The sequence below is a fragment of the Cebidichthys violaceus genome, unplaced genomic scaffold (assembly GCF_023349555.1).
Source record: "Cebidichthys violaceus isolate CVI_PGR_0920_01 unplaced genomic scaffold, fCebVio1.0.p SCAF_20, whole genome shotgun sequence".
In the NCBI taxonomy this organism is placed as follows: domain Eukaryota; kingdom Metazoa; phylum Chordata; class Actinopteri; order Perciformes; family Stichaeidae; genus Cebidichthys; species Cebidichthys violaceus.
In genome coordinates, this window is record NW_027176373.1 from 7,380,007 (window position 1) to 7,395,406 (window position 15,400).

A 15,400-nucleotide genomic window follows, 5' to 3' on the forward strand; every position below is an offset into this window, starting at 1 on the left:
TCACACAACTAATTGTTATTTATCTGTGAGGATGAAGCAAGCAGCATAGCCCTTTGATATAACAACATACAGTATATTCATATCACACATAACAATTCTAAAATATGTATCTCAGACAAGCTTTAATGTACAGGACTACAGGTCACTGTGTATCTCAATTATATGATCAAAGAATGTCCTTTAATTAATGTCCGTTAATGTAGCCATCAGCCATCAGTTTACTGAGGCATGCATACATCACCTGCAGGATGCTCTCAAAGATGGGTGATAGGCGTGCGAAGGAAATATGACGACCTCTCACTCCGTTCCCATTTCTAGACACAATTCCGAAGTGTGAAGGGTAAATGTGCTCAAAATCCTCTGTCAATGAATTTTGTCAATAGCATCAAACTATCATATAAACACATTGTCCTTAATTTGAAACTACTTCAATGGGCACGCACACATATCATTTGTCGTATTCAAAGATGTGTGGAAATCCAATGTTACAGATAATTCTAGTTTAATAGTTTTTCACTTTCAGTTGAAACCTTTTTTATAATCAGGCAACTGGACTGTATTATAAATATATGTAATATAGATACATTCATAAATGTATACAAATATGCGTGGCTTGAAGGTTACCTCTATGCTCCAGGGAGCACCATGTCAGTGTTTGCCTTGGTAACGAGTGATCCATCCTCTCTCAAATAGACGGGCTTTGGATCGGAGCGCGTCCGTCTGCAACATGAATTGTACGGTGTCGTCAGTTCCGTAAAGCGTTCCGTTTGGTTTCATTAAAGAAAATAAGATAGGGGATTATTTACGAGGACGAACGCAGTAAGAACAATACTTTACCTGGCTATGTCATCAACATATTCTTAAACTAGAGCACTACGTTGTTTCCCACGGGCATTTTTGTTCCCCATCGGACTGACCAAAGACACAATAGTCTCCTCTAAGCCGCGCATAAACCGGGATGCACTGCCGTTAGCCCGTTGTATTAGCTCGCTCGCTAGCTTTTCCCGAACTGCTCTGTTTTTACGACGGGACCAAGCACACCGTAAGTCAAACCCCTTGAAAAACGATGATCTTAGCGATATTAGCGTTCAATTGTGTCTGTTTTTCATTTGTATATTTGTTAATCAACCAGCTTTGCACAGTGAACCCCCTGGATTGTTTTTGACCAGTTTCCTCCTAACAGCTGCTCATGTGACATAGAAGCAGGCCTTTTTTTTTCTAGAAAGCATATTCTGCTTCAGTATGACATTCATAACCGGTTATGTTTATACTGCCGGAATAAAGCCCCTCTGTGTCGGGCAGTTGAGCCCACCGGGGAGGCCTGCAGCTAGAGTTACCTGCTGGAGAGAGAACAACTGTACACCTGTGCTGATGCACCTGTCGGGGCTCCCAGGATGTTGTCCAATCGACTTCAAGTCAAACCTTCTTTCACTATAATAGTAACCTATTGTCCATGATATCTTACCTTTGTAATAATGATAAAGAGCATTGTCTCTGTTGTAGCACATGTTCTTCAAGTTATTTTGGAAGCTCTCCGTTCCTAATTATAGGCTGTTAATGATTAATACAGAAGTGAATGCCTGAGCTCCCCCTGTTGCCATTTCATATTGAGTCAGCCTGGTTTAGGTGGTTCGACTAAGAGACTAAAGATAGTGGATTGAGGGACTTGGCACTGTAGCAAGATCAGGGCCTAAATGTAGATGTTATGCAAAGCAGTATTTGGTTGCTCAGTCTTTGATGACCTTTGTCTGTGATGAAAATTAAAAAAAGCTTGTTCTGCAAGGGAAAATTCCAGCATATGGCACTACCGGTAAAGTTAGTTTATCTTGAAAAGAGCACTTTATATGGAGAAGATGTAAATTTTTTTCCCATCCTAATGATCTGACACAGGTGCAGCGAGATATCTAGTGTGTTTTTTGTGTTGAGTATTGTTGGGCAAGAGAACCAGTACTTTGAATGTCTTAAGTCAACAGAGATGTTGTCATTCCTCAGGATATGGACTGGGCATGGCCCACAAAAGCCCACTTACAATAGGCGAGGTCAGAGCAAATGTAAATAAGCGCTACCTACCTTCAAACAACGTCTGGGATGTTGGTGCCAGCGAGAGATTTAACCGCCATAAACCTACCAAGTAGTTGCTAGAGCTATATAACTGCTTGTCCAGCGTTTTTTGGGGAAAATGTGTCATGCTTATATGATTGCACATCTTGAATGTACGTGTTTGACCTATTAGAATGACTAGGCAATGTCGACCTAATCCTTTTGCTATCTCCCCACTGGTCTGGGTTATTAGGGAGTGGGTTCTGCTAACATCTGGACCTTTAACAGTGGAGTAGAGTGGCCACTTCAACAGCTCATTGTAGCGGCGGTGCCCGAGCGTGGGTCTTTCATAGGTGTGCTGTATTCATGCCGAGCGGTAGCCTTGCTCTTTGAAAACCACCTCCTCACTTATTTGTGGCAATTATATTCCCATCTGCCTCATTATTTGTCTGTTTTGACTACGCTCTTTGCTCCGTCCGCTTCAAATCAGAATTAAGGCCTCGCTGTTTTTCCATCCCTGCCTTTTTTTCCCACTTCATTTACATATGGCAGTTTATTGTTTCAACACGTTATCTTCCTCTCTCTCTCTCTCTCTCTCTCTCTCTCTCTCTCTCTCTCTCTCTCTCTCTCTCTCTCTCTCTCTCTCTCTTTCACACAGACAAAGTGCATTATGGCAGACAGCATTATGAGTAAAGCTGCCACAATGGAGATTCCTATCAACAGTAACGGTGACACAGGGACCCTCCCAGAAGATGACAGCCTTGAACAGGTGGGTCACAGTTCTATATCGGTTGACGGTCTACTGTGTGTCATCTTTTGACACCGCCCTGTGTAGCTGTTGTTAACCTATTTAAAGCTATTGCAACCCCTAGCTGACAAAAGATAATGTGCATACTCAAAAGCAAACCAGTGAGACACAGTTGTTTATTTTCTTATTCATTTACTTGTTAGTATTTTATCTTGTTTTTTACTACATACAAATAAAGCTCTCCTACTGCTAGACCATTGTTGGGCCTTTACAGCGGTTTCATGACTTAAAGACTGTTGCATGAAAGTAGTTTGTTTCATTTAGCTGTTGGATATATAGTTGTTAAAGCATTTGTTTATTGCCAGTTTAGTAAGTTTAAGTGTACGCTTGCATTTAAAAAAAAAAAAAAACTTTTTTCAGTTTGTCTGCTCAGGATGTATTAAATGATACAGTACTGTCTCTGCAGGTTATATAATTCACATGAGAGTACATGAAGAAAATGAACCCTACATTTAAGCCTGATGTCATTATGTGGTGGTGCGGTTGGTTTAACCCAGTGCGACGGATTAATGTGAGCCTTCCCTTGTTTGAAGTTGGGTTTTGAGTATAGTTCTCAGCTATCACGAGATCAGCTAAGTGAGCCAGCTCTCTTTTTTTTTTATACCGTTCACACTACCACAGCACTACCCTGTGATAATATGCACAGTACAACTTAAGTTTAACCCTATTAGCAAATAGAGTCTCCAACACTGGCTGTATGGATGTGGCCAGTCACTTATTGTGATTCTCTCATATTGCCTTTATGTATCTGTATTAACTTGAGAGCAGAATGATCATTCAGGAGATTTGTTCCTGTCCTTTTGTTGTGAATGAAATGCTGAATCCTCTGCCTGGGTTTAACTATTATTGTGTTATGTGTTGCCTGTCGTACACAACCAGAAGTCCTTGTATTACGTGGCTTGCTTTGATACATGTGTGGAAAGAACTGGGAAATGAAGTGTTGTAGCTTCCAGTCTGTTTTGGGAACCAGTTGTTTCCATTACCGGCTCATGTTCAGGGTTGAAGACATACTTCTGTGCTCTATAGGTGTTGAACTGAAAGGCTAAACTCTCAGATGTAGGTGCTCATGTACAGAACAAATAAGCACTCATCTGCCTCATTCAATATCAAAAGAGACTGCTCTAGCTCAAGTGTATATTACCAACATTATGTTTCCATCACTTTCAGGCAGTTAGAATGAAACGGATGAGTTGTAGAGTTCGGTGGAACCGGTTGTCCCCTTTCCTGCGTCCTAAGGCACACCTTGTTGGACAAACAGACTGAAGATCCTGGAGGATTCAGGTTATTTGCTCACCAAACCATGCGTGGCTCCACTCGAGTAGTAAAAGAAAACCCTACCGTCTCACCAACATCGCACAGTGAAGTGCGTATTCAACCGCTTGGTGTTGCTTACCCCAGTTTACCGTCTTCATGTATGAGAAGCGTTCAGCTGCACTTGTTCGGTGCTGCATATTAAACCAGTTGTCATAGCAACTCTGCAATTAATCTGAAACTGGCTGTGCTTTGTCCTTGGGTGAAAGCCCTCCGAAATCAGATTGACATCTGCTGTGCAGCACTCACTTCAGAGCTGCAGCAGTCTGTGTTGCTCTCAGCACATCGAGATGAAGATCGGCAGGTTAAGGACGAGCAGAAGTCTGGTGTCTGATGTCGTAGTGTTGAACAGAGACTGTGACTGCCAGCTCGACTGCCAGCTCGTCTGGCAGCAGCATCAGATGTATCACAGTGGCTCACTGGTGTCCACTCAGACAGATAACGGTACTTTAAGATGTCCTTTATGCTGCTATAATTGTTTACGTCTCTGCTTCGGTGCAATATTTGTACATAACCAGGCAAGACACTTCCATAAGTCTATCAAACCTCACTTATGACTTCCAATATTATTGTTTGATGACTTAAAGGCTCTGTAGTTTTTCTTCATCTCAAGGAACAGGCACTATTTAAACAAAGTGTCCAGGGAGGATCAGTGTCTGCGGCAGCTTTTCGGCCATATTGAACAGATGCCAGAGACTCGAGGCAGATCTCTAGAAGAAGAGACACACAGACTAAACGAAGGAGACGATGTAGTTAGACAGGTTTTGTCTATCTTTTTAACATGATTTTGGATAAAATGTTCATGTTAAATGGCGACAAAAATTTGACCTATCTAGAAGACCTTTTGGCTGAAAGGTTCCACGTTACTCCTGACACAACCCATATAATTGTCTTTTCTAGCCACTCAAATTTGGTGTTTTGTGTGTGTACACGGTTCCGTCTTGATTGTTTTTCCCTCAGTGTTGATGTCACCTTTTTAATGTCTGTAAATGTCTTGTTAAAAAAACATCTTTATTTGTGCAGTGCAAAGCTCAACAATAAAGATTGCCCGATAGCCCTGTCGTGCTAGTAAATCTGGAAACTCACTTGCCCGATCTGTCAGGTGGTTAAAAATAATGGTAAAAGACATTGTGGTGGCTAAGAAGTGAGCCATCTCGCTTCCTTCTCATCTCTCCACATGCGCTGTACCAACTTTAGTCTTTGTTGTTATTTTAGACTGCTAATAAATAAAACTATTTGTATAGGGGCAAGTCAAAATTGACTTCAAACAAGTAGATTTCTGACCTAAAAAACATTAACGTTGAAACCTGCGTTGTTGTACAACAATCTGCATTTTCTTTTTCCCAGTGACAGTGATGCAATGATATCACGGCAACGCTGTGGTAAGCTACAATGTACCAAGGGAAACCCGTTCACCCCGTGGACTAGAGGATCCACTTGAAGCTTCAAGATAAACTAGCTAAATGAATCCTGAGCTGCTGTGATATCAGTCATCACTGCTCTCCATCTTACATCCCTGCTGTTTGTGGACATTATGATGATTTTTTTTCTGGGATTTCTTTCATCATTCTATCTTGCCTCATGATTTCAGTCATGGATTTTTTCTTTTTGTCTCCTTTCTTTTTTCTATTTGTTTCTTTTTGTTGTCGTCGTTGTTGTTGTTGTTGTTGTTGTTTGTCGATTCCCCCTCCATCTCTGTGCAGGCTGCACAACTGCAGTGGAGCTTAGATGAGCAGGTAGGGAGCTCCAGAGGCACCAGGGTGAGCAGGCCATTCGTCCATTTGTGTGTGTGTGTTGGTGTGTAGTACTGCTCAGTGGTTTGACTTTATGTAACGTTAAATTGCCTCACACCACTACGTTGGTCTATTTCACAAAGTGTCAGACATTTCGTTTTTAATGGCAAACCACTGCGCAGCTTGAATTGTGCTGCCTGTTAACTCAGCTCCTACTAACTCTAGATAAAGTCTCTCAGACTTGATGTGTTTTGAGAGATATCCCTCAAACTGAGTAGTATTAACAAAATAGCTGGCATCTAACCTTAGGTCTCAATATTACAATCTGTTTCCATTTGATTATTCAAAGTCAACCGGTGTGTGTCGAGCTAATACAACCTGTGTGCACTTTGATGATGTGTGAGTGTGATTCCTTCATTTTAGCGGGTGTTGGTTGACAACACAATAATGGCGTCGTACTAATAATCATCATGTCGTACTACTGCTGTAATAGTACCTTGAAGCAGAGCTTAGATACATTGATAACGGATGCATTTTGCATCATGCTGAAGATTCCTTGTTTAACCTCCAACAGCACAAATCACAGCAGTAGTACTTTTACTTCCTTCTGGATCAAACATGCCGTTTGTGTTTGCTTACAAAAAGGAAATAGCCACCTCCCTAGAGCTTAGAGTTTCCTTATCACAGACTTGCGTTAGAGTTTCAGGAAGTGTAATGTATGTATATTATGCTCCAGTTTACGTTGTCAAATGGACCATATTGGTCTTTGCCCATAGTTCTGTGCAACGTCTGTAGCGAATTAAATAAGTGGCTTGCTTACGACACAGGCAAGAGTTAAATCCTCTAAAGTCTCACATATGGTTTTCCAAAGTGAAAAATCCTTTTAGTACAGATTTTTTATTTTCCATAAGTTCCTCACAAATGTTGTTTATTTCTTTACTGGCTCATAAGATGGATCGTAACACAGTTCCCCTCCCGATCCAGAGCTTTACTAAAACCTGTGATTATTTTGGGAAGGAGGAAATAGTTTGCAGGAGCATTTCTTGCTGAAGTCACTGCTTGCGTTAGACTGCTGTGGTATTGTAGTCCTCTCGCTTGCTCCTATCAGGGCAGGAGATTTAGGTTAGGTTGATTATTGACTGGATACTTTTGGTGCATTTGCCGTCTTTCACATACTTTATAGTTTTTCCTGTTGGCTTCCAGATAAGGGGTTAAATTTAGACACTGCCTTAAGATTGTGTGTACTGACTAACCTTTCTAACATAGTAGTGTTTGTCCCCCTCTAGTGAATAAACCTCTAACCTACATTGTCTGAATTTAACACTCAAGTGATAATCTCCTGTCTACGTATCCCCACCCAAACCCCTCAATCCTTCCCTTGTTCTTGTTCTTTTTTATTTTCCCACTTAAACTTTGCAGGACCTGCAGCAGGTGATGGTATCGGGTCCCAATCTCAACGAGACAAGCATTGTATCGGGCGGTTATGGAGGAACAGCGGAGGGAATCATCCCCACCAGCTCAATCAAAGGTAGAGTCCCACTTCTGTCTTTGGCAGTCTCACTCACTTCTGATATCTCTTCAGTCTCTTTCCAGCTACGTCGCCAATTCCACTTTGACTTGACACTGTGCTGCGCCTCCGACTCAGACGTTATTCAGTGAGTCTAATGACAATGAAGTGTTTGGTTTATGGGGCCTCTCATCATTCTTCCCATGAGATCGTCCTGCAATTCATTTGTGATCAATTTGCACTGATTCATCCCTAGCTCGCCGTAGCCTCCACTGTATCTGTAAATGTGCCTTTGTGGTCTGTAGTACTCAGTTATTTATGGTTCTTCTGTGGTTCAGATACGTGAGGGAGCATGATGGCTGAGTGAATGATGAGCTATATTGATTTCAAAAACCACGTGAGCACAAAAGTGTTTAGTCTGATAGTAATGTATTTACTGGATATAATCCCAAACTTTTTTTTTTTTTACTTTTTTTTTTTTTTTTTAAATGATACTGATACTACAGTAATCACCAGACTTAAAAATGTATTGGCAGAAATGGAATATACCATTATTAAGAATGTTTTCTTTAGTATGTAATCACCTTAAAACAACCTTACCTTTAGAATTAGCTGTTTGTATGTACGTATGGAGAGGGTCCTTTTTCATGGAGTTTGCTATAATGCACGGCCATGTTTCTACAGTAGCCCAGAGCGGACAACCCAAACCCTGGCTTAAGATACGGCCATTTGTGTCAACCACCGTACATTACCTACAGGCTTGGCACACAGATACATTTTACTATGTAAGTCGCTTTGGATAAAAGCGTCTGCTAAATGACTGTAATGTAATGTAATGTACTACTACCCACCACTAGATGTTGCCAAATCCCACACACTGCAGCTTTAATGGTAATACCAGGCTGAATACAAAAGCAAAATTTAACAATTTTTTTACCACTTAAGAATAAATAAAGATTATGATGTTATTGCCACATGAAGAGAAACTTGAATACATTTGCATACATTTATTAGTTTTGTATTATGTATCATTTACTTAATTGTTGTGACCGCAACAATAACTTAATTCTACAACATGATCGTGCAGATTTTTCAATTAGCCGTTGGCATTTATGTCTCTGTCTGTCTGTCATGACAGTTAGCAGTACTAAATGCTTTCTGCATTTGTGGATTTTGGATTTACAGATACAGATTTACGTCTTATTGATTGTGTCAAAGGGAATTAACACTTTGAGTAGTTTTTTGATACTAATATCTCTGCTTCTTTGTCTCACTCTCTCTCTCAGGCCCTGCTGTGCGCTACAATGCAGAGTTTAACAAAAGGATCCCAGTTACAGGATTAGGTGGCTCCTTAGACCTGATTATTATTTATAATAGAGAGCTTATTTCCAAAATGTGATAGAATCATTTTTTGCAATGGAGGACGTTTATAGGATCTAGAGCCTCCAGTCTGTAAATATATAGTACAGTACTGCAACACATAATGTAATTTTGATTTTAATGTATATCTCTCACATGATGGCTATCTCATTTTGGAAAGACACTTTTTATACCGAGTCTGTCTTTTTTTTTTTACATAACTGGGAACCACCTTCTCTGTCCATTTGATCTTCAGCAATTTCTCTCTTTTTCAGGGGAGAGAGGAGCAGTACATTTCTTATCGCCTGCTCCTCTCTTTTAAATTGTGGCTGTTTTTCTATCACAGCTATTTATTACATAATATTCTTTCTGCTTGTTTTTTCTTGCAGTTTTAATATCATCCATTAAGGGGTCTGCCGTTTTTAGTTTTTCCCAGAATAACTCACTAAACTCTGAACTTCACGTCTATCACAGTGCATATTTGTGCTAAGACATTGAATATATATGGTGAAGTAGATGTTATTGGGAGAACCTAGTAAACGTTTAAGTTTTGGAGGCCCTTATTTCTCTCATCTTGTCTAATCTTTTCTATTTATCATGATGAAATGAAAGGCAAATCCAGTTTATTTAGTATCACAATATTTAGTTCTGCTGCAATTCAAACTGCCCCCGTCTTCATCATCACTCATTTGTCTTTATTATCATGCACTAAATGTTGTCTTTTCATCTTTGTACTTGTCTATCTTTGTCATCCACCTCCTTTTCTCCCACACATTCCTCATCCTCCTCTTGTCCCTTTTGTGATTGCACTTTTCTCTCTTTTTCTGCATTTCCCTGCTCCTCCCCACAATCGTCCTCCTACGTTATCATTCCATTTTTGGCACGGTTGTTCAATAATTACTTCATGTCTAAACCCTAAATATCCAACTATCATTTTAACTCCTGATCCCGTTAAAACATTCCCATAATTTACATAAAAATCCAATGTAAATCCCACTCCCTATCCTAATTCATACTGACCCTGAACCATTCCTTCATCCATACCTGCCCACCCCACGGTCACAGACCTGCGAGCGAAGGCCAGGCGAAGTAGCGTTCCCCCAAGCAGTTCTATCTTCTGCCACATAGCGAGCCAATCAAATGAGCACCAAGGTACCGGGGAGGGAAGGATGTGAAGTTGAATGCTATGGGCTCTACATTGATTAATCAGATTGCAGTGACCCAGAATATCTTCTTTCTATTAAAGCTCCATAAAAATAATTTAGTGTCTACAACATTAATGTTATTTTCCTCAGCCCAATACTTCCTGATATTTATTTACTCATTAACTCCAGCTCACTCCAATGCATGTTGTACAGCGGTGTAAGGAATAATGCTGAAAACACGGGTTGGAAATAGCACACAGATTTCAGAAAACCGTCCTCAGTTTAGTTTTTATTGACTGAAGCACAGTTTTAATGTACTTAAAGTATTTTTTTTTTCGATTCTCTATATGATCTATTCTTTGCTGTGCTTAATCTTGTCTACCTGCGTTTGTTTTTGTTTACTTGTGTTTGTTTTCTTTACAATGTTCCTGTGTTTCTACATTGTCTCTCAGGTTCCAACATGCACCACAGCAGCAGCAGCTCGTCAGTGGCGGCAGACGACGCGACCCGCGGCGTGGCTGTGGAAAAGCTAGAAACGATGAAGAAGTGGGGTCTCAACACGTACAAGGTATCTGAGGCTCTGTAATGTTGAGCTCCGTGATAAAATACTGCTTGGTGATTTTTTTTTAATTTTTTTTTTAATTTTTATTTTTTTTGTCTGTGCCTGAGAATGTCCTTATGCGGTATGCATTGTGTTCCTGATGTATCTGTGTGTCTTCCTTTTTATTATGTTTCAGTGTACAAAGCAAATGATCTCAGAGCGTTTCGGTCGGGGTTCTCGGACTGTGGACCTGGAGCTCGAGGCCCAGATTGAGGTGCTGAGAGACACTAAAAAGAAATATGAGAATGTGCTGCGATTGGCCAGAGCGCTGACCAACCACTTCTACAACATGGTGCAGACCCAGCATGCACTGGGGGACACCTTTGCTGACCTCAGTCAGAAATCTCCAGAGCTGCGGGTGAGGCCTAAAAATCTCTTCATGTAGCTTTGATGCTTTAACTCTTAAGACACAAAGTTGAATAATAGGTTTGTGTAGACCACATTGGAAAACATGATTACATTCCTGTTCTATTGCGTTCGTTCATTTTCTTTTACAGGATGAGTTTGGCTACAATGCAGAGACTCAGAAGTTGCTGTGTAAGAACGGGGAGACTCTACTTGGTGCTGTTAACTTCTTTGTGTCAAGCATCAACACACTGGTCAACAAGACCATGGAGGACACCCTCATGACAATCAAGATGTATGAAAATGCCAGGTAAGAACATGCAGCACATCGATTATTCTTTTCATCTGAGATTAGCAAACGGATAAAGACAACACTTAGGAAGGAACGGACAGATTGGGTTTAGGTTTTAATCCTTACACCGAATGAATACATAACTATATTCATTAAATGATATGCAAGGAATTTGTTCCATCTCTCTAAGCTACGATGAGAATGTGATGCACACAATGAATTCTTTGTGAGTAGCTATTCTCATGACATTTGAAATTACCATTCGGTCTGAATCTTTTAAATATTCCCCCTATATCTTCCTTTTTCTTAAAGCGCTTGAACTTGTTTTCAACCTTTTTGTTTCTTTAACAATAAATATTTATGACTAAATATGGTGACAACCAAGAGTTAGTGTTTGGAAATTCATATTATTTTCATACATTTTTGTCAATACATTACACGCACTACAAACGGAAACCAGAACGCTTCCGATACCAAAATCTTGTCCCGTTGCCTACAGATCCTGCATATGAATGCAAAATTTGTTCATAGAGATTAGGGACAAACCCTGCGACTGCCATCGTGATTTTCTTCAAATATTGCTATATCCTGATTGGTGCACAGAAACACAACACACAAACACAAATACAGTAATCTATCATGTGTTATGAAATGTATAGAATCCAATTTTACAGTAAAGAGCAACATTTTAGGGCCATTTAAAACTCTGTATTTTCTATCCTTTTTTTTTTTTTTTAATGAACAGGCTGGAGTTTGATGCCTACCGGTCAGACCTGGAGGAACTGAGTCTGGGACCGAGGGACGCTGTTGCCATGGCCCGCATAGATGCTGCTCAGGAACAGTACCAAGTCCAGAAGGACAAGTATGAACGCCTCCGCTCAGACGTCATCATTAAACTCAAGTTCCTGGAGGAGAATAAGGTCAGTGGGCAGGGTAGGCCTGCATCATCATCATCATCATCAGCCTTCAAAGTGAAATGTAGGATTTACTTGTTGTGTTGTCTTTGTTGTCCCTTGTTTCTCTCCATCAGGTGAAGGTGATGCATAAGCAGCTCCTCCTCTTCCACAATGCCATCTCGGCGTACTTTGCTGGCAACCAGCAGCAGCTGGAGCAGACGCTGAAGCAGTTCAACATAAAGTTGAGGCCTCCGGGGGCCGACAAGCCCTCCTGGTTGGAGGAGCAGTGAGAAGGTTTTTTCTGGATCTCCTGCAGCCTCCTCTTCTCAACCACCTCCACCTGTTACCTGTCGAAACCCCCCAACTTACAGAGGACCACTACAGAGGGAAACGCATACATGTAATTGGGTGGATTAAGATATGAGATGAGCATGTGGCTGGGTGATTGGACAGATGGATTGCAGGGTATTATTGATGAGTGGGCAAAATGCAGCAGGGAACCAAGCGGCCAGTTTCATGAACAGTCAGGGGGCTTTCAGTGCCTCTTCCCAACTTCCTTTTTTTCCACTCTGACCTATTCTTTGTTCTTTGTTCCCAGAGGAACTGTTCATCTCTCCCTCCCCTCTCTCCCTTTTGACTCCTCTTCTATTTCAGCACCATTCTGCTGTGTGAACTTGTGTTAGTCATGTTCATGGTCATTATTGTTCCCAGAGTTAAACTTAAACCCCGCGTCATCTTGGTTACAGAGACAGATGACAAAAGGAAAAATGACAAATCCATTGAAACACACTCGGATGTAGCCAAACACTACATCAAAACTCTTCCAGACCTTATCACTCTCCTTGTGTGCCTCTTTTGTTTATGAGCTTACGCACTAAATGAACATGTGGGCTGCAGGAAGAAAGATAAATAAAGAAAACAAACCGATTTCAAACTCCACATGATTGGGATTTGTATGGTACACAGGAAAGGAATGCTTGGACATTTCAAATCAATGTACATTTCAAATTAAGCACTGTTTAACTTTTGAAATAAATAGTGTATGATTGTTTGTAGCTTATAAAACAAAAACACTGCTGTGTTGAGTTTAGTTTTTGCCGTTTGACTGACATCTTTTTAATTTGTAATTATTTCAGTACTAGTCAGCTTGTATGTCATGCTTCAGAGTGAAGGACAGTATACTGTTTGGGCAATGTCTGCTGGTGCTTTACAGGGAAAGTACTGTAAGACTCAGTCTGTAATTATCAGAAATGCTACAGATTCAACTCATATATGCAACGATTGTTTAAGGAACACTGCCACAGCTTCCCAAAAAGTTATACTGGTTGCGATCTTTACTAATTGTATTTTATTTACCCAAAGATAATTGAGAGAGATGTTTACTGTACCCGTGATGTGTTGTCATTGGTTGGTTCAGTCTCACTGTGGACTGAGGCTTTGAGGGACAGTTGAACCGTGCAAGATGGTTATATCAGACAGTTAACAACAAACTTGATATTTAATTGTTTAACAGACTGTATTTAAAAGGAATTCATTGCATATTGTTTCACATTGATGCATTGAAATGTGTTTTTTTGACATCTAGGGTCATATCTTTCAGTCTCCCTGAAGCAGAATATATTTGTCTATGGTTACCTTTCTTCACACTGAAGATTACTGTAGCTGTCTAATATTACTAATCCTAATATTTCAACACACAATCTTGTAAATTGGGGAATTGGATAACACTACTTGTTCATTTGTTTCATGTCCTTCAATTGAAACATTGTCTTATAATAAACAATCATCTATTGACAATTAGGAGACGGTATTACCACAAAATATCGGCATGGTACTACAAATGTAATGTGTAATGTAATTTGTATGCATCATTGTATTTATTATGTTCATTATATCTGTTAATCGGTTGGAATCAACACATTTGTACCCTGAGACTTCTGTGCAAATTACTCAATTCATGAGTATGACGTTAATGGCGTTTTGCAGATGACACACTAATGTGAAATTCTGTAATCGATATACTCCAAACGATATTTATAAACTAACCGATCAAAAGTGGTTTAGTTTCCCAGTGTCAAACCTCTGAAGTGAAATGAAGATAATCCAGTATAATGAATGTTTTACCGTGCTGAATTGAACTCATGATCAGTTAATGGGTTAGTCCTCCACCTTCTTGTCTCCTCTGTATTTGCATGGCAGGCAGCGATCCAAAGTACAGGTGCATATATGTGTGAACGCACTGATGCTCCACTCTTGGCCTTCTGCACGCCAGCTCGCATGGACTGGCATGACGCCATGCTTACGGTTTTTGATTTTCATCTTGATACTGGCTGAAGCAAAATCCAAAATTTGGGTTTCCTTTTAATCGTCTTAAAGACAATTGATTTTTGATGAAAAGCAGATATCAAAAGTTGATTGTGTGATTTGGTTGGCTTGTGTTTTACTGAGCTCGTATCTGTCAGTGTCTCAAATGGGTGTATTTTATTCTTGCTGAAAGAGTCGCTCAGTAAGCCTCACTTGCGGCTAAAATTGCAGTTTCACTGATCAGCTCCTGGTCTGTTTGATCGTCACACAGCAATATTTAAAAAAAATGTGACTCCTCTTTTCCAAACCTGCCCCTTTGCAAATCCCAAACCCCAACACCAAAATGAATGGCAATAGGATATTTTTTGTTCCGTAATTGTGAAACCTCCAGTAAATTGAAAAAAAAAAGGTGTGACAAGCATTTATAGTCACTCTTACTAGCAGTCTTTAGATTGTTGCTGAGAGAGAACCAAGATTTATAAAATGAGATATTTTATTTGTGTACAATCAATATTTTCTAGTCTGAGCTGGTGTATTGTACTGTATGAATGATTGCACATAATGATATTTAAGATGATAAATGAAGTTGTGTCATGGATTGATGTGATACTCTGCCTTCATTCCTCACTCAGACCTGAAAAGTCCCACCCACCCCGAGGGAACAAATTAAAAGTACACATTTTCAAACGCTCCGGCTGTATTTTATCTTTGCTTTCATCCAATTTAATCCTACTGTGGCCCAGTGTGCTTTCTTTCTGTTGCATGCAAACGGAGAAGCAACCATCTGGATGTAGTCAAAACCTCAATCTTGTGATTACAATTGTACAAAGGTATTTAAGAAGTAATCTTCTAATCAAGCATCATTTATCAAATGTCTCTCATGTAAGTTAACTCTCCTGTTTTATTATTGAGACAACTCCAGTATGATTGATATATTTCTGAAGCAGCTCTTCTTTGAGACAAACATTTCACATATAGTTCATATATTTAATTATTTTTGCATAATAGTGTCTTTAGCAGCACTGTCTTTGTTTTCTTCACAGTATTATTATACTTTAC

The 15,400-nt window shown here is 39.9% G+C and overlaps 1 protein-coding gene across 4 annotated transcripts; it reads left to right on the forward strand.

Annotated features, from left to right (window-relative positions):
* The first annotated feature begins 722 nt into the window (after nt 1-722).
* Nucleotides 723-15,029, forward strand: arfip2b (ADP-ribosylation factor interacting protein 2b). 4 transcript variants are annotated; one of them, XM_068715961.1, is made up of 11 exons: nt 723-1,042; nt 2,699-2,809; nt 5,863-5,919; nt 7,312-7,420; nt 8,686-8,742; nt 9,824-9,910; nt 10,356-10,471; nt 10,641-10,862; nt 11,002-11,159; nt 11,887-12,061; nt 12,172-15,029. In XM_068715961.1, exons 2-11 carry the CDS (start codon nt 2,711-2,713, stop codon nt 12,325-12,327), a joined length of 1,236 nt encoding a protein of 411 aa, XP_068572062.1. In that variant the 5' UTR covers nt 723-1,042; nt 2,699-2,710; the 3' UTR covers nt 12,328-15,029. The 4 variants fall into 4 exon arrangements, with proteins under 4 accessions (XP_068572062.1, XP_068572063.1, XP_068572064.1 ...); XM_068715962.1 differs by lacking the exon at nt 9,824-9,910; XM_068715963.1 differs by lacking the exons at nt 8,686-8,742; nt 9,824-9,910.
* The last annotated feature ends 371 nt before the right edge of the window (nt 15,030-15,400 follow it).

What these genes read in the sequence shown, in the direction of transcription:
- arfip2b (XM_068715961.1), top strand. Translation starts at nt 2,711, where the DNA reads ATGGCAGACAGCATTATGAGTAAAGCTGCCACAATGGAGATTCCTATC. An exon ending in AAGATGACAGCCTTGAACAG is followed by an intron (nt 2,810 to 5,862) that starts GTGGGTCACAGT and finishes ATCTCTGTGCAG; the next exon opens with GCTGCACAACTGCAGTGGAG. An exon ending in AGAAATCTCCAGAGCTGCGG is followed by an intron (nt 10,863 to 11,001) that starts GTGAGGCCTAAA and finishes TTTCTTTTACAG; the next exon opens with GATGAGTTTGGCTACAATGC.